Below are 27,981 nucleotides of genomic sequence, written 5' to 3'. Positions count from 1 at the left end.
CTATATATACCTCACCTATCACAAACCCTTGCCTAATAACCTGGAGCTAATCACTGGCTTTAACTTTGAATTTTCTATTTTACATATATATATACAAATATAATATTTATTATATATAATATATATATTATATAATACTGAGTGAAATAGCATGTTCCAGGAGATACAGTATGGTGCTACCTTTACCGAGTTACAAAATCAGCAAACTCAACAATATAATGATATACATTGATATAATATATATATTACCCCCACTCCAGTTGGGCACATAGAACACACCTTGTTCATTTTCAACAGTGAAGCCCTGCTCCTTCATTTCTAGTCTACAAATCTCACCCTCGCTACTGTCCCTGGGTTCTCCTTTCTTTATGAAACCCACCCTGATCACACCTGCCACAGAACTCTCTCACCCCAGCTCCTAAAATACCTATTTTCTGCACCAGTCATATGATATCAGTATTCACCCCCAACCACATCTTAGTATATTGAGTTTCACGTCGCCTTGTTGGAAAAATGGACATTCTTAACTAAGCTATGTAATCAGATTTATTGGAGAACTCAGCATTCCCAATTTTAGTATTTGGTACATTTCTCACCACTCCCTTGACAATGGAATTGCTTCCTTCGCAGCCAGGAGATAGATTAATTTTAGATTTGATGTTTTCCCACATAACTTTTGACATGATTATGTCTTATTTTCATATTATTCAAATTAAATCATAGGCATCTTCAAGTACAGAGGCCATCTTTTCTATTTCTTTGTATTCTCCACAATGTTTAACATAGTCCTATATATGCAGCAAGAACTCAATTCAACAAATATTTAACACCTCAGTGGATACGTGAAAATGCAGAGGGCTGCATATCCGTTAGTAATAGTGACAAATAGAATCTAGACAAAAATAAATAAATAAAATTGAAAGCATTTTTTTCTTAATGAAAAACATGTTTCTAGAAAAAAGTATACAACATAGCCAGGCTTTCTACACTTATCCACTCTTTCTGTAAAATTATTTTTTCAAATTTATTCAAATTAAATATTAATAATACATTCTAGCATATATAATTTAAATATATTATATATACATATATAAAATACATACACATAAAAACATATGTATGAGTGTGTGTATATATTACATATATATATTTGTACTAGCTTAGAAAGTGCAATAAAGGCAGTCTAGATAAAAACTTTCCAATCACAAAGACAAGAAACAAATAACATTCACGTCTTTAAACTGCCTAATAAGTTACTCTTTGGTGAAAAAGCACCTTGGTTGAGTTTAGCTCTACAGCATCTGTCTCTGAAATATGTTACTGTCCATTTTCATCATGATTGTAACCGGGAAATAATTCGTTTAAACAACCTTTTCTCTTCCAGTTGTTCTCTTTTGGTCAAGTTGCTGCCCACCTTCCTGAAAGACACCACAGTGTATAAAATTCGAGGCAGACACAAACCACATTAGCTTCCAATAAAAAAGTATAATTCGATTTTATTAATATGAAATATATTTTGATAATTTATTGTATTTGTGACCCAAGTGCATGATTTTCAAATATGAAACAGTTTTAGCACAATCATACAATCATTTAGTAAAACCACGGTTCATTAGACCCCAAGAAATGCAAGAAGGCACTTTCTTTTTTCGGTGTAGAGATACTATATTTATGACACTGCTTAATTGGCCATTTCTTTGATGGAGTTTATTCTGCTTCCTTTTTGTCAGATTCCTCCTCCTCAAACTCGACTAAAGGAGCGTGTCTGTTGGCCTGAGAACCTTCTTTGTAGAAGACTCTCTTGATGGTGCCGTCCTTTGGAGCTCTTATGATATGCTGCAGAGACACAAGATGCCACAAACAATGGTTGCGACACTAATGAGGACTGAGCATGTACCAAGTCAAGAAAGACAAAAATGAAAAATGAAGCCAATTGTTCTGATGTTTGTCGTCTATCAGTGCTTCCCAACGTTTTTCACATCACAGCACACAGAAGAAATGATAACATTTTTATGGTGTACTTGGGGGTTGAGAGGAGGCACTATCTTGACACACCTGTAACACATTCAAGGTCACTAATTGGGAAGCTCTGCTCAGGCTGGTAATTCTCAAGTCAAACTTCATAGGAGACTCTCACCCAGGAAGCTTTTAAAAATTACTGATCCTTGGGCCCCACTCCGGGATACACTAATTCAAATGGTCTGGGGAAGCAGTTTTTAAAAGCTCCCCAGGTAATTATAACACGTGGCCAGGGCTGAGAACTGCTGGCCTACAATTTCTAACTATTTAAAAACCTCAACAGCTAATTTAATTTGATTAAGGTTTTCACTTTAATACTGATGCTTGGCACCCTAAGTTTGGCCTTAGAAAATACCCATAGTTAACATTCAGTTGGGTTACTGCCAGAATCTAAGCTATTGATAATGTCAATAATTTCAGAATCAGAAATGACAGGTGCAATTTCACAGAATTAAAATGAAAATGTATTTAAGAGAAGGATGGTTGGGTTTTCTTTCCTGCAGTTAATGCTTCATCACTCCACGGCTCTTAATATTTGAAATGGTATTAAGTTACAAAATAAGGCAAAAGAACAATTAGGTCTGATAGCTCCCAAAGTTTCCTTGGCAACTGAACTCATGATTTCACTCACCTCCATTTTCATGGCGATCATAACCATTAGAGAATCTCCAGCATGTACTTTGTCTCCAGCTTTCACAAACACCTAGAGATTCAGTGACAGGTTAATATTTAAAAACACAGAGGTCCTTTGTGGTTCATAGTTGATATAAACGAATACAGCAGAAGTATGAGTCTATGTGGTTGTCTTGTCTGCCAAAGACAAATGTACTAGTGCAAATCAAAGACCTACAGGTCAGTCTGGCATTGCTGGCACAGTTGTCAGTGGGGGGCACTGCTTAGCTCCCCATCTCCACCCCCAAGCCATCTGGTTTTCCTTGTATCAGATGAATACACTTTATATGTTTCGAGAGCCTTTTGTTTTTTCACGAATGGACAGACAAGACACACCACCAACAGGGAAGGACTACTATACTTAAATGTCTTCACCAGAGGCAGGGCAGAGGGTCTTGCCTGGTTTTCTAGCTTTTCAGTTGTCTAGGATAGTGTTTCAAGTCTTCAGGGCCCTGTGTAGTAAATGTACAGACAATCTGCATGCAACAGAATTAAACTTATTGGCAACCCCAGAAAAGTATCTCTCCTTTCCTTTTTACATGTATAAATGAACTCATACATCCATATGGTTTCACTGTCTTCTTGGTCACCATGATTATCAAGGAGTTTTTGGAAACATCACACAGTTGAGTTAGGTTCTAAAGTCAATGTGAAGAGCCAAACAGTGAAAAATGAGAAACAGCCCTGAAAGTCCCACTTATCACCCAATGCTGGTTGATGCTTTGGTAGCGCCTGATAAAATAGATGGTGTGGGTTTAGGGGCCAGTTATGGGGAAAATTTGAATGTAAGACCCTGTGTACACCCTGTGCTGGGCTGTCCAGATGATGAGAAGCCCATGGGAACTGAGACAGAATGAGCTACTCTCCCTCTCACTGGGGCAAACACTTCCAGAGGGGAATAGTGGGTAAAGTCACTCACACTATTTAAATAGTTATCTTCTTCTTCTTTTTTTTTTTTGGTACCAAGAATATACAGCTGAAATTTTAGGATTTACATGCATTTGAGGGGACTCTACTGTATTCAGGTACATAAAAGGAGACTACTGCTCTATCAACATTTGAATTTATATCAGTATGGATCTCAACCCTGAAGATATACTGCATTCAACACCAAACCACGTTGTTTTTCACTAATACCAGTCTTTCAAATTTTATTTTAATACAGGTGCAATTATGTACACTAGAGAAAATGTTATTTCATGATATAACATTAAAAAGCAGCCCTTTTCAATAATGCTTGGTAAATGCTCCATTTTAACCATGAAAAGACAATTTGGGTTATTTGTAGTTTGATGGAAATTCCCACTTTCAAAAACAACAGTCTTTATCATAAATTAGGTAAATGGGTATTTTCAATGAAGATTGTAATATAGAACTTGAATCTATCATAGATCCTCTTGTTTTCTTGAAATGGATGCTTTCCAATGAGCAAGATTTAGAGAGGAAAAAAGGATATATACAATAAAGTTCAACAAAGACATTTATTGGGCCTACTGGATATCATTCTATGTACATTCACATGAATACCTTTTCAATGGTTCCAGCCATAGGAGCAATGGTCCCTCCCTCAGTTCCTGCTGAGCTCACTGAAGACAAGTATTTGGGGACTGGAATGTCAATCTGAATACTTTCTTCCTATAAATAGAAAATACACTGGAAATGAAATCAAGATCTTATCACTGTAGTTTTACTAATATACCTGAAGTAATGATCGTTTTCAAGCTATTTGTTAAATATTAGTCATCTTTAATACCAGGGTTCTAATCTAGCTTTGTGACCTTGAGCAAATTACTAAACCCCTCTCAGATTTGGTTTCCCATTATACAGGAGTATAATAATATACATGCCTCACAGGGGATTAAAAGAATTAATGTATATAACTGTTGGTAAAAGATAGCCACTGTCTGGGAAGCTATTTTTAGTAGCATTCCCACTATCAAGTGCTTACTCTAAGCCAGGAATCATTCTTAACATTACATGTATTATGTCGTTAATTGTCACAACATTATGAGGTAGGTACTGTTGTAATTCCTGTTTAAGATAGGGGAACCGAAGCCCAGAGAGTTTAACTTGCCCAAGGTCACACAGCTGCTAAGTGGTGGGGCCAGGATTTTAACCAAAGCAGCTTTACATTTCAGAACTCATGCTCTTCACCACTCCACTATACCCCCTCTACCATCACATTGTTCTACCACGTGGACTATGGAAAGCAATACCTGGTAAAGTGAGATTATCCTTGACTCCACATACACAGTTTAATTACTGGAATACTAAGGCATCTCATCACAAAGACTGATCTGTAAGATGGTTCCCAAATGTGAGAAGACTCCAAAGAGACCACAGTATATTTGATAATCCATTCTCTTTTTTCTGCCCATGCAGAATACTAAGGGCTCCTAAGAAGCTTCTAACCAAATCCATGCAAAGCCTGCCTCAACCATCCTGTGACTGCCAAGAGAACTCCACTACCGCCACCCACCTTCCTACTGCACACCCTCCCCATAAGGAACATCTGGTCTACAGACTCCTCTCTCAATGGTCACTTCCTCCCAAATTCCCAGGATTCCAAGTGCCAGGAGGATGGTGGCTGGGGAAAGTGTTCAGGTATCAAATCCCTGGGAGAACTGCCCACTGAGCAGGGAGACACTCTCTGACAAGAAGGGTGTAGGGACGTGTTTCAGAATCAAACAAAGAAAATGGAGATGTGTCTATTCATGAGAATCTGTGAGAACAGAAGAACTAGAGAAGGCAGGAATGCAGCAATGAAACAGGGTGGAAAGGGAAAAAGAGAAAAGGTCACAGCAATGATCGAAGGAAGCAGGATCTTTGCAATCTCTTTCAGTGGAATGCCTCTGGTCAAGCAATTTTCCCCGAAACCCCAATGGTGTCATTATAAAGAAGAGATATTACCATGGAAAATAGGTAAATAGTGTTTTCCAGGATAATTAGCTTAGGTTTGCTAGCAACTCCATTAACAGAACATTTCAGGTAAGTGCAGTCTTCCTCACTATAAAGATCACCAAGGACTTGGAAAGTTTTATCTCCAATCTGAAAAAACAGAAAAATAAGATCCTTAAAATAAATGAACAACCCTACAGAATTAATAAAATCAGAATCACTGTTTTACTATTAATAGCTTCAAAAGATAACAGGTAAAATATTTTTTTAAAAAGCCATGTAAGAGCTTTCCTCCTAAGATTCATAAACAAAATACTCCGGATAGAAACAGCAATAAGATAATTAAATGAAAAAAAATAGTTATATAACATATCCATCACATCACAATGCTACAGACAAAGGTTCATTTAAGAACAGCATTGAAAACATGAAATTGAAACACAAATCAAATTAAGCAAAATTACTAAAATTCGATTGAGTATATTACATGCTAGTATTCATTTCTGAGTACTCAAAGTCAGATTTAGTTTCACTGTGCCAAAGTCAGTAACAAAAAAACCCAGAACCACATAATTAGATGGTATTTCTTTTATTTCACCAACACGTAGATTCAATTTATGGGTTTCAGTTATGATTTAAGAAGATAAATTAGCTAGAGATTGACCACAATTTTTCTCACTCTAACAGAGAGAGTGCCAAAGAACAGATTTCAGACAATCTTTCAAGGAAGCTGACAAAAGGACATGAAACCTTTCTAATTTTTTTTTTTAATAATTTTATTTATTTATTTTTCCCCCAAAGCCCCAGTAGATAGTTGTATGTCATAGCTGCACATCCTTCTAGTTGCTGTACGTGGGACGCGGCCTCAGCATGGCCGGAGAAGCGGTGCGTCGGTGCACGCCTGGGATCCGAACCCTGGCCGTCAGTAGCGGAGCGTGCGCACTTAACCGCTAAGCCACAGGACTGGCCCAAAACCTTTCTGTTTTAAAGAATGTTTTCTCTCATACATACCAAAGAAAAAATATCCCTAACATACAGAAAATCCATTTAAATCTTCTCTATTTTTCATTTCAATTCCCAGATGTTAGTGTCAAAGTCCTGTGGCTACTCTTTTCAAATATGTTATGTAGGCTAAGGTGAAATAGGTCATATGCAGTATTCATACATTGGTTCGCATCTGTTCTAAGCTAAATATGACATTTTTATCTGCTTTGTAAACTATTAAAACAGCCATTTGAATGTCTGCGGAATTCTCAGAACATAAAGGTTAGACCAGAAACAGTTTTGTTTAAAGATTTGCAAAACCATGGTCTAAATTTGAGAATGAAGTTCCGTGAGCAGATTAGAATAAATCTGCAATTTATTTTATCATTTACTAAGGGACAAGAAGGGGTTCCCAAACCAGAGGTACCAATATAAATTACAACTCTCATATACTAAAGTAAGTAGACTTCCCATAGGTTTTCTGAATCTCAGAGAAAGAAAACCAATGTGTCTTAAAACTTCAGGAGATCTAAAGCATATCATTGATAAATCCATTTTGCAGGATTTGAAACCTCTTAGCTCATATTAAAAATGATTTATTCTATGCTCTGAATTTGTATTTTACTATAAGAATTTGGTTGAATTCTCACATCGTTTTTTAACTCTTTTAGCATTTTGTTTTGCCAGTGTAATGCACTTCTTTTAATTGAAGGCTATGATAAAAATTTTGACTAGAGATTCTCAAAGTATGACCTGTGTATCCCTTGGGGTCCCCAAGACTCTGTAAGGGGGTCATCAGAGTCAAGCTATTTCATAATAATACTAATGTTTTTTGCCTTTCTTACACTCAGTCTCTCACAAGTATACAGTGGAATTTTCTTTAGACTGCAGGACATGAGATCGTGCTATTACTCTGATGGAATGTGTGCTAGCGTAATCTTAGGTTTTAAACTTTTCTCAGGTTATCCTACAACTCAACAACAAAAAACCAATCTGATTTAAAAAAATAGGCAAAAGACTTGAATAGACATTTCTTCAAAGAAGATATACAAATGGCCAATTAGTGTATGAAAAGAAACATCATTAGTCATTATGTAAATCAAAATCACAATGAGATATCACTTCACATCCATTAGGATGGCTTTTTAAAAAAAGAAAAACAAAACAAAACAAAACAAAACAGAAAGTAAGTATTGGCAAGGATGTGGAAAAATTGGAACCCTTGGTGGGAATGTAAAATGGCACAGCCACTATAGAAAACAGTAGGGTAGGTTCCTCAAAAAATTAAAAATAGAATTAGTATATGATCCAGCAATTCTACTTCTGGGTATATGCCCAAAAGAACTGAAAACAGGGTCTTGAAGAGATATTCGTACATCCACGTTCATAGCAGCATTATTCATAAAAGCCAAAAGGTGGAAGCAACCCAAGTATCCAGTGATAGATGAATGAATAAAGTATGGTACATACACACAATGGAATACTATTCAGTCTTAAAAGGATGGAAATTTGGACACATGCTACAACATGGAAGAACCTTAAAAACATGCTAAGTGAAATAAGCAAATCACAAAAGGCAAATGCTGAATGACTGCACTTATATGAGGTCCCTAGAGTAGTCAAATTCTCAGAGACAGAAAGTAGAATGGTGGTTGCCAGGGGCTGGGGGAAGGGGACAGTGGGGTGTTATTGTTTAATGGGTAGCGAGTTTCAGTTTTACAAGATGAGAAAAGTTCTGCAGATGGATGGTGATGATGGTTGCACAACAATGTAAATGCATTTAATGCCACTGAACTGTACACTTAAAAATGGTTAAAATGGTAAATTTTCTGTTATGTATATTTAAAAAATATACGTTAAAAAATAACGAAACATAAAAATGTTCTCAGTTTAATTTTCTAAATGATAAATATTAATAGATGTTAACTAACACAAACAAAAGCTCTTTGGGGAGTCTCAATAATTTTTAAGAGTGTTCAGGGGTCCTGAGACCAAAAAGTTTAAGAATTGCTGCTTTAGATGTAAATATATGCACAAACTTAAGGGGCTTGTCAGGTGTCTGATTCAAAGCTATTATTTTTTACCAAGTTTTTATTCTTAAGGGAACCATAGCCAAACTGAGTAAACAATCAGAAACTGTATAGGGGGTAATTTCCCCAAATTGGTTTGAAATAAAAGCACATGACATTCTCCTAACTATTGTCATAATAGTCACTGGCTTAGGAGAATGAGAGAGTGAAAAAAGACGTACTCAGTATGAGAGACCAGATTTAGCTCTGAACTGTAAAACAAAACCAATAAGGCTTACCTGCATGCTATATGACCCATCATGGTTATATGTTACAGCTATGGCTACATCTTTATGGAAAAGGGGGAAAAAATTGAAGAAACATTAGAAGACATTCATGTACTCAATAACTGAGATTCTAAAAATCTCACTTTCAACCTAAGGATAACTAGCTGTTAAAGATATCAATATCTTTTAACTCCCTGACAATAAAGATTAAAAAAAAAAAAAAATCTATCAGGCAGGTTGCAATAAAGGTGAATTTTCAAACTTTTCTTTTTTTAAAAAATGGAGTTTTAGCTCTTTTAATGTTGTAGGATATTTTAGATATTTTTCCCTCAACAAGAAAGGTTGTAGTGTTACCGTAGAAAATGCAATGAATTGGGAAAGAGAAGCTCTGGTTTAAGACCCAAATCTGCCATCTGTGGCGTCATCAACTCTGTGATCTTGACTAAGTCATTTAAAATCCCTGAGTGTTGATTTTCTGATCCTCTTTGACCCATTCAATGAATGTAGCAATGATTAAATAAATGCGAAAGTGTTTCATAAGCTGTAAGAGACTATACAAATGTAATATACAATATATTCATATTATTAAGTGAATATGGAATTGGTTAAAGAGTATTCTAGGAAATGGAAATCAAAAGTTTTGGGGGTAGAGAATGCAGACCAAAGTCATTTCATCGATTTCTGACACTTCAACCGCCATTTTGATGCTGCCAGCTCAAATCCGTTTCCAGCCCTGACCTTCCTTCTCCAGAACTCTGATTAGTCATTCCTAGCGGGATGCTCCATTTGCACCTTAAAATGAACACGGTGGGTCCAACAAATCATTTCCCATCTCCGCCTGCTTTCTCTCTTGACCTGTGAGCTCCATGATTGGCACAGCTATTCTCTGGGTCATTCAGGTTTAAAACCTGTCATTCTTGCCTTCTCCTTCTCCTTCGCTTTCCACCTCCAATAGTCACCACAAAGTGCCAAATTCTTCTCTTTTAATACCTGTCCTATGTTTTCTTCCTTTCCATTCCCATTGCTCCACCCCGACTCAGGCCGACAGAGCTCAGGCCTGGCTGAACTCTGAGGAGGTCCTCCCGGGACTTCCTGTGCAGCCCTTCCAGCTGATGCTTCCTAGCACGTCCCCATCACATTCAAAATATCTGACCTGGTATCGAAGGCACCAAACTCTCATTCTAATTTCCCACTATTCTTCTACATAGCCCTGTGTTCCAACCAAATGAGAAAATGGGCCAGCGAATATTCTCCCTATGTGCCTCTAGCCTTCCCCGCACTGTGCCTCATGCTCCTCCTTCACTACCTGGCTGGTCCTCAGCCACACCAACTGAAACCCCACCCCTTGTTCACACCGTGCTCACTCACTGTCCTCCGGAAGAGTCTGTCTAGGTGAATGAATTCTCTCTCCTCTGAACATTTAGACTTCTGCACATAAAACACTATTATGATTCTCCCCTCATCCAGTTTTTATGAGAGAGTGCTTTTTTCTCTTTATCAGTTGTTTTAAAAAACTGCAAAAATAAAAATGTTCAAAAAAGTCAAATACTTAAGTACATAAAGTAAAAAGTGAAAGTCCTCCCTATTGCCTAGATGTAATTACTATTAAACACTTTAATGTGTGAATCCTTTTAGACCTTTTAAAATGCACATTCAAACTTATGTTTTTCTTTTACAAAGATAGGATATCGTTAAACATATTGTTCTGCAACCAACTTTTTTAATCAATGTGACACAAATCTGCTTCGTTCTTTCAAAAGTAGCAAGGGGGTAGTTTAATAATGAAGATGATGATGATGATGACAGCTAATGTTTATTGACTGCTTGCTATATACCATACAATGAGCTAAATCCTTTATATGTGTAGTCTCATTTAATACCCACAATAACCCAAGGAAGTAATTACCACTACCACCCCCATTTACAGCTGAGGACATTTGATGCTTAGAGAGAGTGCGTGACTTGCCCAAGGGGCACAGACAAGAGGGTAGCCAGAGTTCAAACACATACAGTCTAACTCTAGGGCCTGCATTGCTAACCACTACACTATCCATCCTTCCAACACATACACTTCTTTGCCAAACGGTAAATTCCTTAAGAGAAAAAAAAAAAAAGAGACAAAAACATCTTTTTTCTCTTCTTCACACTACTCAGAATGTCTATATTTTCAAAAACTTTGTACTGAATGTACGAAAGAATGAAAGTTCTCCACCCTATAGTGTGTCAGTATCTTTAATCCTTCTTAAGAGAAAATGCATCCAATTACACCAGATCAGTTTTCTTTCAATTTATAAAATATGAAAAGTATTTAACTGACATGAATGCCAATAGAATTGCACAGTAAAGACAGTGCCAGGAAAACTCTAATAAATTCTTTCATATCTAAAGTAACTGAACTTGTTCTTCCCTCCCCTGGATACCTCCTGGCCCCCAAACGAGAACCTTCAACATCCTCTGATATATTTAATAAGGTATGGAAGTTTAGCAGGGTGCAGGGTTAGATAAGAACATGTACCCTGGAGGGTGGGTTCAAATTCTGGCTCCAACAATTACTTTTGGTGTGCCTTTAAGAAAATTATTAATCTCTCTAAGCCTTAGTTCTCCACTTATAAAGTTGACGCTAATAATAACATGATCCCGTTGGCCTGTTGTAAAAATTCAAATGAAATAATCCATGGAAAGAGCTTAACACAATATCTGACACATACCAAACACTCAATAAATTTTAACTTTTATTATTATTATTATTGAAGGGTTCTGTGAAACATGGCCACTAGCAACGAAGTAAGAATATTTTTCAAGCCTTGAATATTTAAAATATGTGGTCATTCTCACCGAGATCATTAAGGGCTGGTTCTACTGTAGATTCATAAATGCTTCTAGCCCTCACACTTCCTGTTGGGTGCTCTCTCTCATCCAACCACGGCCACTGCTGACTAGCATTTATTAGAGACTCACCATAACATTTCTGAAAGTTGTTACATTCAGACCTGGATTACTGTTGAAAAATACTACCAAAGGGATGGAGTGAACAGCAATCACGTTGGCTTTTCAATTATGCCTTTATTTTTTAATTAAAGTTTGACAAGCTTCCAAGAAATGCAGCATAATTCAAAATACTGCTCAGTGCCTTAGAGAAGATCCATGCCAAATAACACAGTTGGCGTATCTGAATTACAATCACACAAGTGGTTTTCCTGTTTAACTTAGGTTGAAGAGGCCACTGAAACTTGACTGCTGCAGCTACGTGTATTCAGCATATAGTAGTCTAGGGCAAGATACTCCCAGAGTTTGGGGGTAGTTTTTCAGGACGAAATGAATAAACACACCAGCATAAAATGGATGGGTTAACCATTTTCAGAATGGTACTCTATAAGGGATGTTTGCAAACTTTCTTTCCATGTACTCAATGCACTTAAGGTAATGGCCATCTACGCTCAGGACGAAAAAACACCTAAAGAGCTGTAACCCAATCAACTTCTGTGAACAAAGAACTTGTTAATAAGTGAGTGCATGTCTACACAGAGTTGAGGTAAAGAAGATCCTACTCTGTCCATGGACGAGGGTGCTGTGATGAGCTGGCAGGAGGATTCTGTTCTACCTGGTAGACACATTGTTATAATGGAGCTATCACAGTTCAGTGACACCTCACATTCAAGGTTATCCAGCCCACCCAGCTCTGACTCTACACTCATCTGGCTTCCTATGCAAACTGTCCTGCAGCAGAAGGGATACAGCCACCAGCTATCACAGGATTCTGGTCCCTCTGGTACATTGTTCCAGCCATAAATTTATGAACTGCCTTCTGGCTTAGGTGTCAGCCTTTCCTGACTTTAGTTACAATAAATCAGCTCCCAGCCTGAGCCTACTCATATTAGTTTGCAATCAAAAATCAATTTCCTAGTGGAAAACTGGTGGAAACAGCACAGGAGTCAAGGTCAGAACAACTGAGTGTCAATTTTGGCACTGGCACTTACTAGCCTTGAGTCAGTTACTTCACCTTCCGTGCCTCAGTTTCATCAGCCATATGTGGGTTACGGTGACTCCCCCTCATTAGATGTGGTGAAGATAAAAATTTACATGTGATAAGGCACTTAACAAAATTTAGCTCTTTAGTAACCCACTTCCACCTGAAACACTGCCTGAGCAGTGGGTAATCCTCCCTCCCTGGAGTAGTTTTGGGTATTGTTGTTTTTATTTAAAAGTAATACATTATCATTGAAGAAAAACTGCAGAGAAAGCACAAAAAAGTGAGGGGAAAAAAGATCACCCCAAATCCCACTACCCAATGGTAACCTCACTGACATTTTGGCATATTTCATGTCAGTCATTTTGCTATGTATGTTTTATGACATATTTTTAGAATATTTACAAAATATAGAAAAAGCGTAAAGAAAAAAAAAATATCATTAACTCTACCACCCAGAGCCAAACAAATCTATTATTTGGCATACTTCCTTCCAATGTTTAGGCTAGAGATCTTAAAAAATGTAATTGACTGATGGCGGCCAGGCTGAATCGTTTTTTTCAGGCAAATGTGATATATTTCTGTGAAGCACATTTCTCTTTCAAACATTACTTACTGTTTTTACCATCCCTAAGAGTCACGTTTCTGGTGTAACAGATATTCAGTCTTCTTCCACTGCTGGACGCAAAAGGAGAGTATTGATCTAGAAAAAATTTAAAATTCAACAACAAATTTACAAACATCAAGCCTACTAAATTTATACCTTACGAAAGAAAAAATAAAACACAGGTCCTACACTGGCAGCTCAAATGTGTTTTCTTTGTTCTTCTCATTGCTTTAAATTTAAATTAGAAACTTTCATTTACATCTCAGGAAATTCTACATGAAAAATCCCAGCTTCTCTTGAAAAGTAAGAATATTTACAGCCTAAATTCTTATTCTCTGGTCGCATAGGTGGCACAGTGGTCACTCCTTTTTGATAAGGCACATGCATTCCAGGTCGCCAAAATCTACGACTCACTATTTTTCTTTCACCTGCCCTCTTTTATTCTACGTTACTGGCCCAGCCCGTAGGCATTTAAGAGTACATCCTCTGTTGGACAATATCCAGGTGCTACAGCATGGCTAAATTGAAGCAATTTATTCTGAAGCTCTTATCTGTGCCACTTATAAATTTTTAAAAGGAAGGTGAGAGTAAGAGGATACTCTATTCTAAAAACGCTAAGTTCAGGTTTAGGAATTCCATACAGGGCAGATTTAGATGCATTCATTTAATGTAAAAGGACAAAATGAGGATAGAGCACAAATCTCCTAAAGGTGTAGTTATATATTTTAAGCTTTCAATATCACCTTCTTGAATGAATCTAGAAATTAAAGATCCTAATAATAGGATCCTATAATAATATAAAAATCCTAATAATAATGAAGAGATAAATGGATTCGATTTTTTTTTTCTGTTTCCTTCAAAGGTCAGAGTTAGCCTAAGTAAATATTTTGGAGCAAGTTTGGGAGAGCTTGGAGTTTGCCCAATTTAGAGGGAAGAACTTGTTAATGGAGAACTGACTGAAACTGGAATAAGCTAATGAATTTTCATCACGAATTTCCAGTTTTCTGAGGTGTCAGGAAGAGGTTGGGCAACAACTTAGTGGGGATGCTGACACAGGAATGCACACACGTGCAGCCAGGATGAATCTCTGCCTTAGCCTTTCCTATGTCCAGATTCTATGACACAATGAAGTACCTAGGTCTCTAGTTAGTCAGAAATTTGAACACAGAATGGAAAAAGAGAAGAGGAAATAACTCAACAATAAATCATGGGTAACCCAAGGGAATGTGAGAATCTCCAGTGCTCTGTCTTGAGTCTCTAGGGCCAAAGAAGTTGCTACAGGTACAGAGGACACAACAAAGTAGGCCACGAGGAGCGGCGAATAAAAGAAGTTGGAAGGGATCAGCACAGGATGCGGGAAGAACTAGCATTTGGATGAAAAGAGATCCATCTCTACATTGTTAGGGCATTAGTTAAGTTACATTTAATGGATTAAAAAGTGTTTATGGGTGTATCCATGATATGTGAAGAGCTCTACTGCATACTAAAAACACATTAGCAGAGGATGGTGTCAAGCACTGAGAAAAGAAAAGGGAGGCAAGAGAGGCACAAAGAAAGAAAGCATGTTCAATGATTATTCATAAAACCTTGACCAGCAAAGGAAAGAGAAAAGCATTCCGTACCTTGTGTCTGAATTTTGAAATCATCAGAGACAGTTTTCTCCTTGAGGATGAGACCCAGAGCTGCCTGACATAAAACCTCTTTGGCTGCGGCCTTCCGACTGGACAACAGTTCTTTGCGGTGTTGAGGGATGAAATCAGTGTGCACGTTCCCAGCTTCAAACTCTGGGTGGCCAGTCAGGCGGAGGAGGAAGTCAATGTTGGTGTGCAGTCCGACAATCTAGGAAGAGAATAAAGCCCACGAACCCATTGAGTGGGAAAATAACAGATTCAGAAAAACATTTCTATGGTGACTGCTTTTCTACTAAGTATATTCTACTACGGACAACACTCAGGAAAAATAAAAAAAACCTACTAAGGTACAATGTGGTGATGAGACAACTCTCAGGAAAAACAAAAAAACTCACTTCACCATCACTATATATCTGGACTTAACACTTAAAACTACATTTTACTATGATAAAGAGGACATAGGAAATGGTGTTAGGGCGGGCAGTGTGGAAACATTTAACCGACTCAGGTTAGGAGAGCGATACACGTTAAGAAACTTAAATGAGATTTATTTGCAAGATATTAAAGACTTGCCGATCAGAACACTCCCACAAAATAGGAAGACTGCAAACCAGAGGGCAGGATTGCTACACTGGGGAGAGGATAGGATTAAATGACCTCAAAAGAGCTTCCTTCCAACACTAAAATCCAAATTTTACACACAGATATAAAAATTAAAAAGGTATAAAATTAAACCAAATCTACCCAACAAATGGGGTCAAGGGTAAAACCAGCTGAGCCTTGGGTTTATTCATTCATTCACTCACTCATTCACCCACTCATTCATTTATTTAACAGCCATTTACTGAGCACCTTTCAGGTGCCAGGCCCTGATCCAGGTACTGGGGACACAGTAAGTAACAAAACAAATGAAGTCCTTGCCCTCACAGAGCTTACATTTTCCCTAGATAACAAGCAATATCTATAAACAAATATCTAATATCATGTCAGGTGATATGAAGAAAAATAAGGCTGGCTAAGGGGATAGAGAACAGCAAAGGGTCCTATTTTAATGGGGTGGCCCGGGAAGGACTCTGAGGAAGTGAGGATGGTGAGGAGGGAGCCCGAGATCATGTAGGGGAAGAATATTCTGGAAGAGAGAACAGAAACACACGGCTCTATGTTGGGTGTGTCTAAGGACTGGTAAGGAGGCCAGTGTGGTTGGAGCCACAGAGATCACAGGTTTGATCAAATTAATAACATGTAACAATTTGAATATCACGGGTTAATAAGAAATCCTTCTATGAAGCTAAATCAGTGTGGTAGCGGACTTACTGCTACCACAGTAGCAGCAGCTACAAAAATTAATGTGCTATAGAAAGGCAATAATCTCTACCAAATGGATAAAACTGAACATAATTATTTTCCTTTGAAGAAAGTAATACCAGACTGTAGGCTACACTTGTGTAGCTGGCCTTATCTACAGGAAGAATAGGAATTTCATGTCAGATTTCACTGTATAACACTGACACTAATACTTTTAGTCCTGCAATCTTTCTTTTCTAGCTGAAATCAAGAAGTCCTCAAACCCTAGGCTGACTCATGGGAAATTCTTCCATGTGAAATTATTTTGTTCATGACATATGGGTAATTAGTGGAAATAAGTTTACAAAGACAAAGGCCGATCAACTGTGGCAGACATGCTTGGCTGTAGAAATACAAAGAGCATCAGGGTCACAAACACGGCCCCAGGTCACTCACGTTGTACTGACGAAGGCTGTACCTCAGTTTTGTCAAGGCCGCCTGGCGATCTGCAGCCCATACGACCAGCTTTGCAATCATGGGGTCATAATGCACTGAAACTTCATCTCCTGAAATTGAAAAACCACAGTAACCACTCAAAGTCAAAACTTAAAGGGATAAAATATGACAAGCAAGACATTCTGATGGGGCTTTATGTACATTTCACACTTAATCCTCACAAACTCCTGCATGATAGATATTGTCACCACCATTTTATTCATGAGGAACTGAGACTCAGAGGGGTTTAAACACTTATCTGTAGTGACTCAATGACACACGGGCTGCTTTTCCTCATCCTATCTTCTTCTGAACCTTCTTTTCCCTTCTCATTTTGGAAGTCTGCGCAAACTCCCTCTGCCTTCTCATATCACAATTACTTCTGCCCTGAGCGTTCCCTTCCCTCCACCCCCTCAGATTCCTCATCAGAAAAATAAGGATAATAATTCCTCTATCCTGTGGAGTTCTTGGGACAATTGACAATAAAGTGCCAAGTGCCATACCTGGCAGAGCTGATAAATGAATAGCCGCTATCATTACTATGATTGTTAGAGTCTTAGAGAACAAGAATCTGAACCATGCACAACTCACTGGTTAGAAATGGTTCAAGTCAAAGGATGTGGTGTATTACAAAGAATACTGTTCTAGGACCTTTTTGTGATTTTGGCAAGTCACTTGACCTCTCTGAACCCCATGAACCCCAGGGTCTTCATCTATAAAATCAAAGGGTTGGATTACACTCCCTTATCCATCCATCTATCCATCCATCCATCCACCCATCCACCCACTCAGCAACACATATTGAACATCTTCTAGACCTAGGCTTGAGCAACGTCTTGCAAATGTAACATAGAAAACCTAGTTCCTTCCCTAAAAACCTTATAATGTAATGGGAAAACTAGACAAGGAGTAAAAGATCACTATAAGATAAGATAACATACTATAACAAGGGTAAAGCCCTAAGAATACACAGGGGCCCAAGGACACAGAAGAGGAGCGTCAGGGAAGCTTCTTGGACTAGATTATCCTTGCCAGGGCCAACACGTGAATCTGGGAGACCTTCTCAGAATGACATCTCTGTATTCCTTTGAGCACCTTTATCAAATTACATTGCATAGGGGCCGGCCCGGTGGCGCAAGCAGTTAAGTGTGCACGCTCCACTGTGGCGGCCCGGGATTCGCCGGTTCGGATCCTGGCGCACACCAATGCACCGGCCTGGTGGCGTCCCATATAAAGTGGAGGAAGACGGGCATGGATGTTAGCCCAGGGCCAGTCTTCCTCAGCAAAAAGAGGAGGATTGGCAGATGTTAGCACAGGGCTGATCGCCTCACAAAAAAAAAAAAAAAAAAAAATTTACACTGCATGCTTTCCTTGCACCACAGATTCTTTCTTTTCTATTACAAGTGCCCTCTTTTCTCTCTAAGAAGTTCTGCTGTTAAGTCAGAAGTCCAAATTCCTCATTTTGGCTTTCAAGACCCTCTATGATTTGCTCTCAACCTCTATCTCCAGCCACATCTCAAACTACTCACTGTCCTGAACTCTTTTCTCCAGCCACATATTTTCTTACAGTTCTTCAACTGTAGTTAAGTTCCTTTTTCTTCACTTTTCTGTATGCTTTTAAATCTGCCTACTCAAATCCACTCCACACTTCCTCTTAGAAACGTGCCCTGATTAATCAGCCTAACGGAACCTCTCAATCCTGAGGACTGCTATATTCCATCACTCACTTATCTGGATAATGTCTCTGGCAACCAACGCTAAGGTGGTGGTGGACAGTGTGGTCAGAGCACAGACTCTGAAGCCAGAACACTTGGGTCTGAATCTGGGCTCCCGAGGTGACCTTCGGCAAGTCACTTAACTTCTCTATGCCCTGGTTTCCCCATCTAGAAAATGGGGGTGATAATAACACCTACTCATAGGACAGTTCTCATGGTTAAAGGAGCCCATATAGAAAAATCACCTAGAACAGTGCCTGTACACAGTAAGTGCTAAATAATTATTAGTTAGGACCACTGCTACTAATCAGATGCTGAACTGTGGTAGCTCTTGCACTATTATTGTTTTACTTTATTTATTTCTTTTATTATTGTTTAGCTTGCACTAAGTTTATATATTAATTCTCCAGCTTGACTTTAAGTCCCTCGAAGGCAGAGTGTTTTGGGTACAGCAGACATCAGTCACCTTAAATCATTTTTGGAACTAGGCAAAGTAAAAATATAAAACAGCACACACAAAATATTTATTGCTTAGGTTTGACCAAGTACTGCTGCATTTCAAAAAAGAGCATATTGTTTAAAAATACTAGTTATTCTTTAAAATTATCCCAGAAGGAAAAATAAAGATGAATGAGAAATTAATTAAATCTTTTATTTTAAAACATACTAGACGTTTCCACAAGACACAGGGAAAAGACCCTGTCCAAAAATAATAATGCACTAAAAATTCAGAAACACTGAAGCTTTTTGTTTTATTTAGCTCTACCTTGCCGTACTCCAGTTTCAATCCTGGTGGAAAGGTCTGCTCGAGGAGTGGAGAGATGCACTAATGGTCCAGCTCCTGGCATGAAGTCATTGTTAGGATCTTCTGCATATATTCTAGCTTCAAAGGCATGGCCCTGCAGAGTTATTTCTTCCTGGCTCAAAGGAATTTTCTCTCCTGCTGCAATCTGGTAAAAGAGTATGTGCTTCTTATAAAAATCCATCTTATAACAGCTTTGAGACTTAGTAAGTTAATGATTTTGCCTTTTCCTACATAAAATGTACATTTGGACTTTAAAATGAAGCCAAATAACAACTATTTATTTTATCCACCCACTCGAGTATTGGGCAAAAGCAAAAATAGGTTAAAAAACACATGCAGCTTAGAAATAATGTATTAATTACAATGGGTTTCTACAGTTTTTAAAAAGAGAAAACGGGCAAACTGATGACTAAATTATAAACATAAAAATCAGTGTTTTTTCAATATAATTGAAACTAAAATTTCTTACTGCCAAGATATTCTCAGTTTTCATTTAAAACATTAGCACTGTTACCAAATCAATGTTTTTTTTATAGAAAATTATTAGTTGGTATGGAGGACTACATTCACAGCTATGGCTAAAGTGTGGCATTAGTCATCTTTATGATCTTCACCACCAAGTGAGTGATGACGCAAACACAAGGGGGAACATGATGGTTTTTCAATTTTGTTATTTTTACATATATTACATGATACCAGATTATAAAAAGGATGATCAGTGTTGTCACTACCATAATTATTATTATTTTGGCTATTATGTACCAATACAACAAATCTCTCTCTTCAATTAGTATAATTTGGAAAAGGCTATCAGAGGACATGCTATCACTCTCTCTCTTCACCCTCCCCTTAAGTTTTCTTCCAAAATGAGAAAATAAACTGAGAAAGCAAAACATACAGGGAAAAAAACTCCAAGTAACTTAGCACCACATTGAATTAAATAGGTAAGCTTAAAACAGATGCAAAGATTTCACCTCTTTAAATCTGTAAATAAGAAAAATCAGAAACCACAGCAGTTAAGAATGAAGGGAAAATGGACTAAAACCTTTATGGCATGGTGTTTCAAACCATAGACTCTGCAGCCATATTGCCTGGGTTTAAATTCTGTCTCTATACTTACTCTGTTCTGAGCATATTCTCTGTTCTGGGCATACTCATATTCTGGGCAAGTTTCATAATCTTTTGACGCTTCAGAGAAATGTGCCTGGCATATAGTAAGCACTACGTAAGTGTTGTTATTGGAAGTGCTGTGGAGGCGATTCCAACTCCTAGCCACCCTGTAGACAGCAGAGCAGAACCTTCCCTATCTTTTTGCACCATCCTCTCACCTTCCGTTGCTATATCAGACAATGCTCCACTGCTATTTATAGGGTTTTCATGGCCAAATTTTTTGGAAGTGGGTGGCTAGGTCATTCTTCCTACTGTCTAGTCTGGAAGCTCTGCTGAAACCTGTCCACTATGGGTGACCCTGCTGGTATTTGAAATATTGGTGGCATAGCTTTCAGCATCACAGCAACACGCAGCCGCCACAGTATGACAATGGACAGATGGATGGTGTGGTTCCCTGACTGGGAAACAAACCTGGGCCGCAGGGTGAGAATGCCAAATCTTAACCACTAGACCACCAGGGCTGGCATGTAAGTGTTAGCTATGATCATTTCATTCTTATCTTTTATAATAAAATACTCTTTAATGTTTAATAAAGAATTCTATTTGTTTCAATATAAAAAAGAAAAAAGAATGACCATGTGTCCATCTTCCAAGATATGATCTTATTTCTGACTACATAGCCCCATTTCAACCTGGCTTATCTTTGCCTATCTATTTTCTTCTGAAGTTGAATTCTATCTGAGCCCAGAAGAGACTAGCCCCAACCATAACTCTGGGTACGTGGAAATCTGTGCCATCTGAGTTGTCTTAAGCTTAGATATTGACTCTTCGGAACCTTTGGACCTTTGATATTTTCCCTAGCTTCCCCCGGACACTGCTAACCATGAGCGTCTGCAGCCTGGATGCTCACATCATTCAATGCACTCTCATTCTAGGAAGCCTTTGACTCCAGAGGCAGGTCCTAGAGCTTGAACTCTTGACTCACCAAATGGTGAGACCCCTTGCTTTGCCTCTGCTCGGGGTCTTGAACACTATAAACGAGGTCCAGTGGTGTCTCTAAGCTCCACAATCCCTCCCCAGATGATAAAGCCTCTTTCTCTTACTAAAGGGCCTTCAAAGCTCTTACAATTTCTTGAGTTGCAGAAATAAATGTCTGCTGGTTCCCTAATGTTCAAAAGGTTTCTTTTTCCTCAATCCTCAGTAAACTTTGACCCTCCATGATTTCAAAATTCTGGACTCTCTTGGTTAGTGGTTCAGAAAAAATATCCTCCTTTTCCTTGAATTTTGGAAATATAAGCACTCTTTTCAAGAGTGCTTTCTAAATCCACTACAGTTTTCCTGACACTAACACTTACTAGCCTGACGTGCCTCGTTTTCATTAGCTCCCAAGGCTATAGAGGCCCAGAAGAATCTTATGGCTCAATTAAAACCACCAATCATTCCCAAGGAGCCAGCAAAAGGAACATCATATTACTGTCCACACAGAAGTTCTGAAAAGACAAAATTATCAAAATAATCAAGACTTTAGCATCACAACATGTAAAAAACAATTTAGATTCAGGATATAAAAAAGCTAAGAATCCTACAGAGATCAACAATATTCATACTACTTAAAATTTTTTTTAATATGAAAAAAAGGCCATAAAATCTATTGTTTTCAATACAGAGAACAAAACAGACTAAATTATTAGTATTAATATTTGAAGGAATATGTTTTGTGGACGTCTGGTTTAGGCCATGGTTCTCAACCTATAATAAAGGAACAGTTGTAGAATTAGACTTCTGTAAAATGCAGCAGACATGTCATAGCAATGTTAAAAATGCTTTAAAAATTTCTAAACATTTACCCTGAATGGCTATACTTATCCCACCATGGGCCAGCAACAGTGTGTAAGTCAGCACTTGCACATGGACCACTCTGTTGGTCTAGACCATTCCCTTGGTTCTTTATTCCCAATTCTTCCTCAGCTCTTTTCATCTTGGCTAGTATCTGTCCTGCCTCTAAAATCTAATGATGGCCTGGCCTAGAATGATGTGGCCTCAGGCAGAGCACAAGGCTTTGGTGTTGAGACGATGTAGCCACAAGCAAGCCTCAGTGGCAGCAGCTCACCTGCTGGCTGCCCCATGCCTAAGAGGAAATGATGGTAAGGGACAGATTAGGAATCTGAGTCCATAAGGGGACAATAATGTCATAGCATCAAATGTAATGCCACCTTTAACCTCCCATTTTCCTCTCCTCATGATGATCACCAAGAATTGAACTCTTGAACAAAAGTAATGCCTTCTTTTAGGAGGCCAGAAGGTAACATATTCTCAAGACTGATCTATAACAGAAAAAATATTCCCACCCTAAGCTGCCACTCCACCAAGTCAGTTCCTGTGATCATCTCAGTAGTAGGATGTTCCACTTGCAGCCTTGTATTCATCTCCATGAAGTAGAAATCGTGCTTTGAGTCCATAATAAACTCCACAGTTCCTAAAAGACATAATACAATGGTCACATTTCAATAGCATATAATCAGCAGCAAATCAAAATCTTCCATGATGTATCACACCAAGTTTTACTGCTGCCTTCATTCAATGGTAAACAGTTTGCATTTCATGAAGAAAATACTTTAGAGTTTGCAGCAGCAAACGATTCTCAGTCAAAAATAGGGAGCCACATGAAATTTAGCAATAGGAAAGTTTATTTGGAGTTTTAAGCAAATGGTAAGCCCAAGTTATGACTCGGTCTCAGCTGTTGCAGCAGTGAGGACATGGCTGGACCATATGTCACTGCTCCAGTGCAAGATCCCTGGGAACCTCACACCGTGACATCCCATCTCACTCTGACTCTGTGGAGAAAAATACAACTGTTTTTTCCTGATTATGGGTTCTTGGAAGCTTCCTTTAAAAGTCCTTTCGCTGGTTACCCACTGAAAGATTGCTTAGCAACTAAACCCTATGTTAATGTCTTAGCTATTGGCATTCTATTAAGCACTACATTTCCCCCAGCTTTTTTCAGGTATAATTTCAGACAATAAAATTGATGCATTCTAACAGCAGTCGTGTGTCACATAACAACGTTTCGGGTAACAACAGACCGCATATATGACGGTGGTCCCATAAGATTAGTACCATATAGCCTAGGTGTGTAGTAGGCTATACCATCTAGGTCTGTTTAAGTACACTCTATGATGTTCGCACAACAACAAAATAGCCCAATAATGTGTTTCTTAGACTGTATCCCCTCCGTTAAGCAACACATAACTGTAGAGGTGTGCTGAGTCTCAGCAATTGAATATAGCCCTATAACCACCACCACAATGAAAGTACAGAACAGTTCCATCATCCAAAATGTTCCCTTGTTCCCCTTTGCAGTCAGTGCCTTCCACAGGTCCCTGGCTCCAGGTAACCACTGGTTTGCTTTCTGTCATAGTTTTTTCTAGACTGTCATATAAATGAAATCATATAGTATGTAGTCTTTTGTGTCTGAGTTTTATTCACTTAGCCTAAAGTTAGTTCCATACACAGGCATACTTCAGAGATATTGTGGGTTTGGTTCCAGACGACCTCAATATAGCAAATATTGCACTAAAGCAAGTCACATGAATTTTTTGGTTTCCCACTGCAAATAAAACTTATGGTTACACTATACTGTAGTCTAGTAAGTGTGAAATAGCATTATGTCTTAAAAAACAATGTACAGGGGCTGGCTCCATGGCCTGGTGGTTAAGTTCAGCGTGTTCTGCTTCAGCAGCCCGGGTTTGAAGGTTCAGAACCCCGGGCGCAGACATACACCACTCATCAGCCATGCTGTGGCAGTGACCCACATATAAAGCAGAGGACGAATGGCACAGATGTTAAGTCAGGACTAATCTTCCTCAAGAGAAAAAAAAAAAGAGGAAGACTGGCAACAGATGTTAGCTCAGGGTGAATCTTCCTCAGCAAAACAATAACAACAACAAAAACAATGTACATTATCTTAATTAAAAAATATTTTATTGCTAAAAAATCCTAACCATCATCTGAGCCTTCAGTGAGTTGTAATTTTTTTGCTGGTGGAGGGTCCTATAAAAAAACACAATATCTGCAAAGGGCAAAAAAGTGAAGCATAATAAAATGGGGTATACCTGTAAATTAAAACTGTTTTTCAAACTGTGGGTCACAACCCATTAGTGGATTGTAAAAATTCAGTGAAGACTTCCAGATTCTGGCCCAGCATGTAAGGAGCTCAGAAGGTGTCATTCTGTCCTGACAACAAGTAAAAAGCTGAATAAACTGAAAAAGCCACAGCTCTTCTTAGATCCATCAGAGATGTAAGGTCATAGGGTAAATCGCTGCTCCCAAAGTTAGAGAGACAGCTGGATACACAGATTCACCACTTACTAGAGCAGAAACCCATATGTAAAAACCTCTGTAGGAACAAGTAGGGTAGCAAAGAGTAGGAAAACCTGGACTGTAACTGACAAATTGATGAAGGCTCAGTGTGGACAATGCTGAGTTAAAAACTCCAGGGGGACACAGTCATAGGGTACCCTCCACATTTTTGTGAGTTTTACCTCCAGGAGCTCTATCAGGTCCTCACAGTAAATATTGGAGAAAATCCCCTTGAGCTTCCAGCAGTGGGAGGATAAAAGGAACCATTTCAAGTACACTAGAGTTCTGTTCTTCTCAACAAGATCTGCCCTTAAGAGAAACTATTTTACCAGAGCCTAAACTACTGGGGTTTTATCAGAGCCTAATTAACATCATTGGGGAAAGGGAAATACACAACTCCAGCCCCCTCCAGCCATCCTGTCCCACCTAAGTGAATAAATCAAAAACAAAAACAAACAAACAAAAAACAAACTGAGAAGCACTATTGAAGCTCACAGTTTAAGGCATAAGATCACCAAAAGATTCAGATCTAATCACAGGACTATAGAACACTTTCCCTCCCCCAAAACTAACCACTACATCACCAAAGACCTATTTACCACAGTTCCTTTTACCCAGGACATCATGTCTGGCTATTAAGGAAAAATTAGAGGGCTGGCCCGGTGGTGTAGCAGTTAAGTTGGTGTGCTCCACCTCGGCAGCCCAGGGTTCGCGGGTTCGGAGCCGGGGCACGGACTGACACACTGCTTATCAAGCCATGCTGTGGCAGTGTCCCATATAAAAAAGTAGAGGAAGATGGGTACAGATGTTAGCCCAGGGCTAATCTTCCTCAGCAAAAAGAGGAGGATTGGCAACAGATGTTAGCTCAGGGCTGATCTTCCTCACAAAAAAAGAAAAAATTAGAAGTCATGCTAAAAAGCAAAAAACACAGATTGACGAGATTGAAAAAGTATCAGAATCAGACTCAGATATGACAGGAATGTTGGAATTATCAGGCTCGGAACTTAAAAAATATGATTAATATGCTAAGGGTTTTAACGAAAAAAGTAGACAACATGCAAGAACAGATGGATAATGTAGAGCAGAGAGATGGAAATTCTAAGAAAGAGTCAAAAAGAAATGCTAGAGATCAAAAACACTAACAGAAATGAAGAACGTCTTTGATGGGCTCATTAGTAGACTGGATATGGCTAAGGAAAGAATCTCTGAGCTTGAGGATATGACAACAGAAACTTCCAAAACTAAAAGCAAAGAGAAACAAGACTGAAAAAAACCAGAACAGAATAGCCAAGAACTGTGGGACTAGAAAAGGTGTTACAAACGCATAATGGGAATAGTAGAAGAAGAAAGAAAGGAACAGAAGCAATATTTGAAGCAACAGTGACTGAGAATTTCCCCAAATTAATGTCAGTTACCAAACCACAGATCCAGGAAGCTCAGAGAACACTAAACAGGATAAATGCCAGAAAAACCACTTAGGCATATCATTTTCAAAGTACAGAGAATCAAAAATAAAGAAAGAATCCTGAAAGAAGCCAAAGGAAAAAACCCATCTCACCTATAAAGGAGAAAAATATAAGAATTACATCTGACCTCTCCTCAGAAACCCTGCAAACAAGAACAGTGGAGTGAACTATTTGAAGTGTTGAGCAAAAGAAATCAACCTAGAATTCTGTACCTTTGGGTGAAGTCATCCTTCCAAAGAGAAGGAGAAATAAAGACTGTCTCAGGTAAACAAAAATTGAGAGAATTTGTTGGCAGTAGACCTGCCTTGCAAGCAATGTTCAAAAAAGTTCTTTAGAGAGAAGGAAAATGACATAGGGTCAATACATCAAGAAGACATAACAATCCTTAATGTGCATGCAACTAACAACAGAATGTCGAAACACATGAGGTTAAAAACCGAGAGCTGCAAGGATAAATAGACAATCCACTAATACAGTTGGAGTCTTTAACACCCCTCTATCAGAAGTGGAGAAATACAGCAGGTAGAAAATTAGTAAGAACATAGTTGAACTCAGTAGCCCCATCAATAAACTGGATATAACTGACATCTACCGACTACTTCATCCAACAGCAGCAGATTACATATTCTCAAGCTCACATGGAACATTCACCAACACAGACCACATTCAGGGCCATAAAATATACCATAACAAATTTAAAAGAATAGATATCATACAATGTCTGCTCTCAGACCACAATTAAACTAAAAATCAATAAATTGAACTAGAAATCAATAACAGAAAGACAGCTGGAAAAAAATCTCAAAATACTTGCAGATTAAACAACACACTACTAAATAATACTTAGGTCACAGAAGAAACTGCAAGAGAATTTAAAAAATATTTTAAACTGAATGAAAATGGAAATACAACTTATCAAAATTTGTGGGATGCATTGAAAGTAGTGCTTAGAGGAAAATTTATAGCATTGAATCCATATATTTGAAGAGAAGAAAGATATAAAATTAATCTAAGCTTCCATTTTAGGAAACTAGAAAAACAAGAATAAATTAATTCCAAAGTAAGCATAAGAAAAGAAACAATAGAGTAGAAATCCACGATATTGAAAACAGAAAATCAATAGAGAAAATCAATAAAACCAAAAGTCAGTTCTTTGTAAAGCCCAATAAAATTGATAAGCCCTTAGCCAGACTATTTAAGAAAAAAAAAGAAGACACAAATTACTAATAGCAGAATTGAAAGAAGGGACATCACTACAGATCTTATGGATATTAAAAGGACAATAAAGGAATATTATGAACAACTCTATGCCCACAAATTTGATAGCCTAGATAAAATGGACCAATTCCTTGAAAGACACAATCTGCCAAAACTCACACAAGAAAAAATACATGATGTGAATAGGACTATATCTTTTAAAGAAACTGAATTAATCATTAGTAACCTCCAAAACAGAAAGCAGCAGGCACACATTGGTTCACTGGTGCATGCTACCAAACACTGAAGCTAGAATTTATACCAATTCTCTACAATTTCTTCCAGAAGAGAGAAGACAGAATACTTTCTAACTCATTCTATGAGGCCAGTATTACCTTAATATTAAAACCAGACAAAGACATTACAGAAAAGAAACTACAGACCAATATCTCTTATGAACATAGATGTAATAATCC

At 38.1% G+C, this 27,981-nt stretch overlaps 1 protein-coding gene across 1 annotated transcript in view; it reads right to left on the bottom strand.

Annotated features, from left to right (window-relative positions):
* Positions 1-1,470: 1,470 nt before the first annotated feature.
* Positions 1,471-27,981, bottom strand: part of MCCC1 (methylcrotonyl-CoA carboxylase subunit 1) — a 56,769-nt gene continuing 30,258 nt past the window's right edge. The window contains exons 10-19 of the mRNA XM_058556276.1: positions 22,832-22,959; positions 19,335-19,518; positions 16,815-16,924; positions 15,066-15,282; positions 13,453-13,539; positions 8,882-8,931; positions 5,602-5,739; positions 4,219-4,326; positions 2,651-2,722; positions 1,471-1,836 (exon numbers count right to left, since the gene is read on the bottom strand). Coding sequence (XP_058412259.1) covers positions 1,708-1,836; positions 2,651-2,722; positions 4,219-4,326; positions 5,602-5,739; positions 8,882-8,931; positions 13,453-13,539; positions 15,066-15,282; positions 16,815-16,924; positions 19,335-19,518; positions 22,832-22,959 — 1,223 coding nt within the window. The 3' untranslated portion in view covers positions 1,471-1,707. The remainder of the gene's footprint in view (positions 1,837-2,650; positions 2,723-4,218; positions 4,327-5,601; positions 5,740-8,881; positions 8,932-13,452; positions 13,540-15,065; positions 15,283-16,814; positions 16,925-19,334; positions 19,519-22,831; positions 22,960-27,981) is intronic.

This window comes from Diceros bicornis, chromosome 15 (genome assembly GCF_020826845.1).
Source record: "Diceros bicornis minor isolate mBicDic1 chromosome 15, mDicBic1.mat.cur, whole genome shotgun sequence".
In the NCBI taxonomy this organism is placed as follows: Eukaryota; Metazoa; Chordata; class Mammalia; order Perissodactyla; family Rhinocerotidae; genus Diceros; species Diceros bicornis.
Note: the sequence above shows the minus strand (reverse complement) of the source record. Positions and strands in the feature narration are given on the sequence as shown.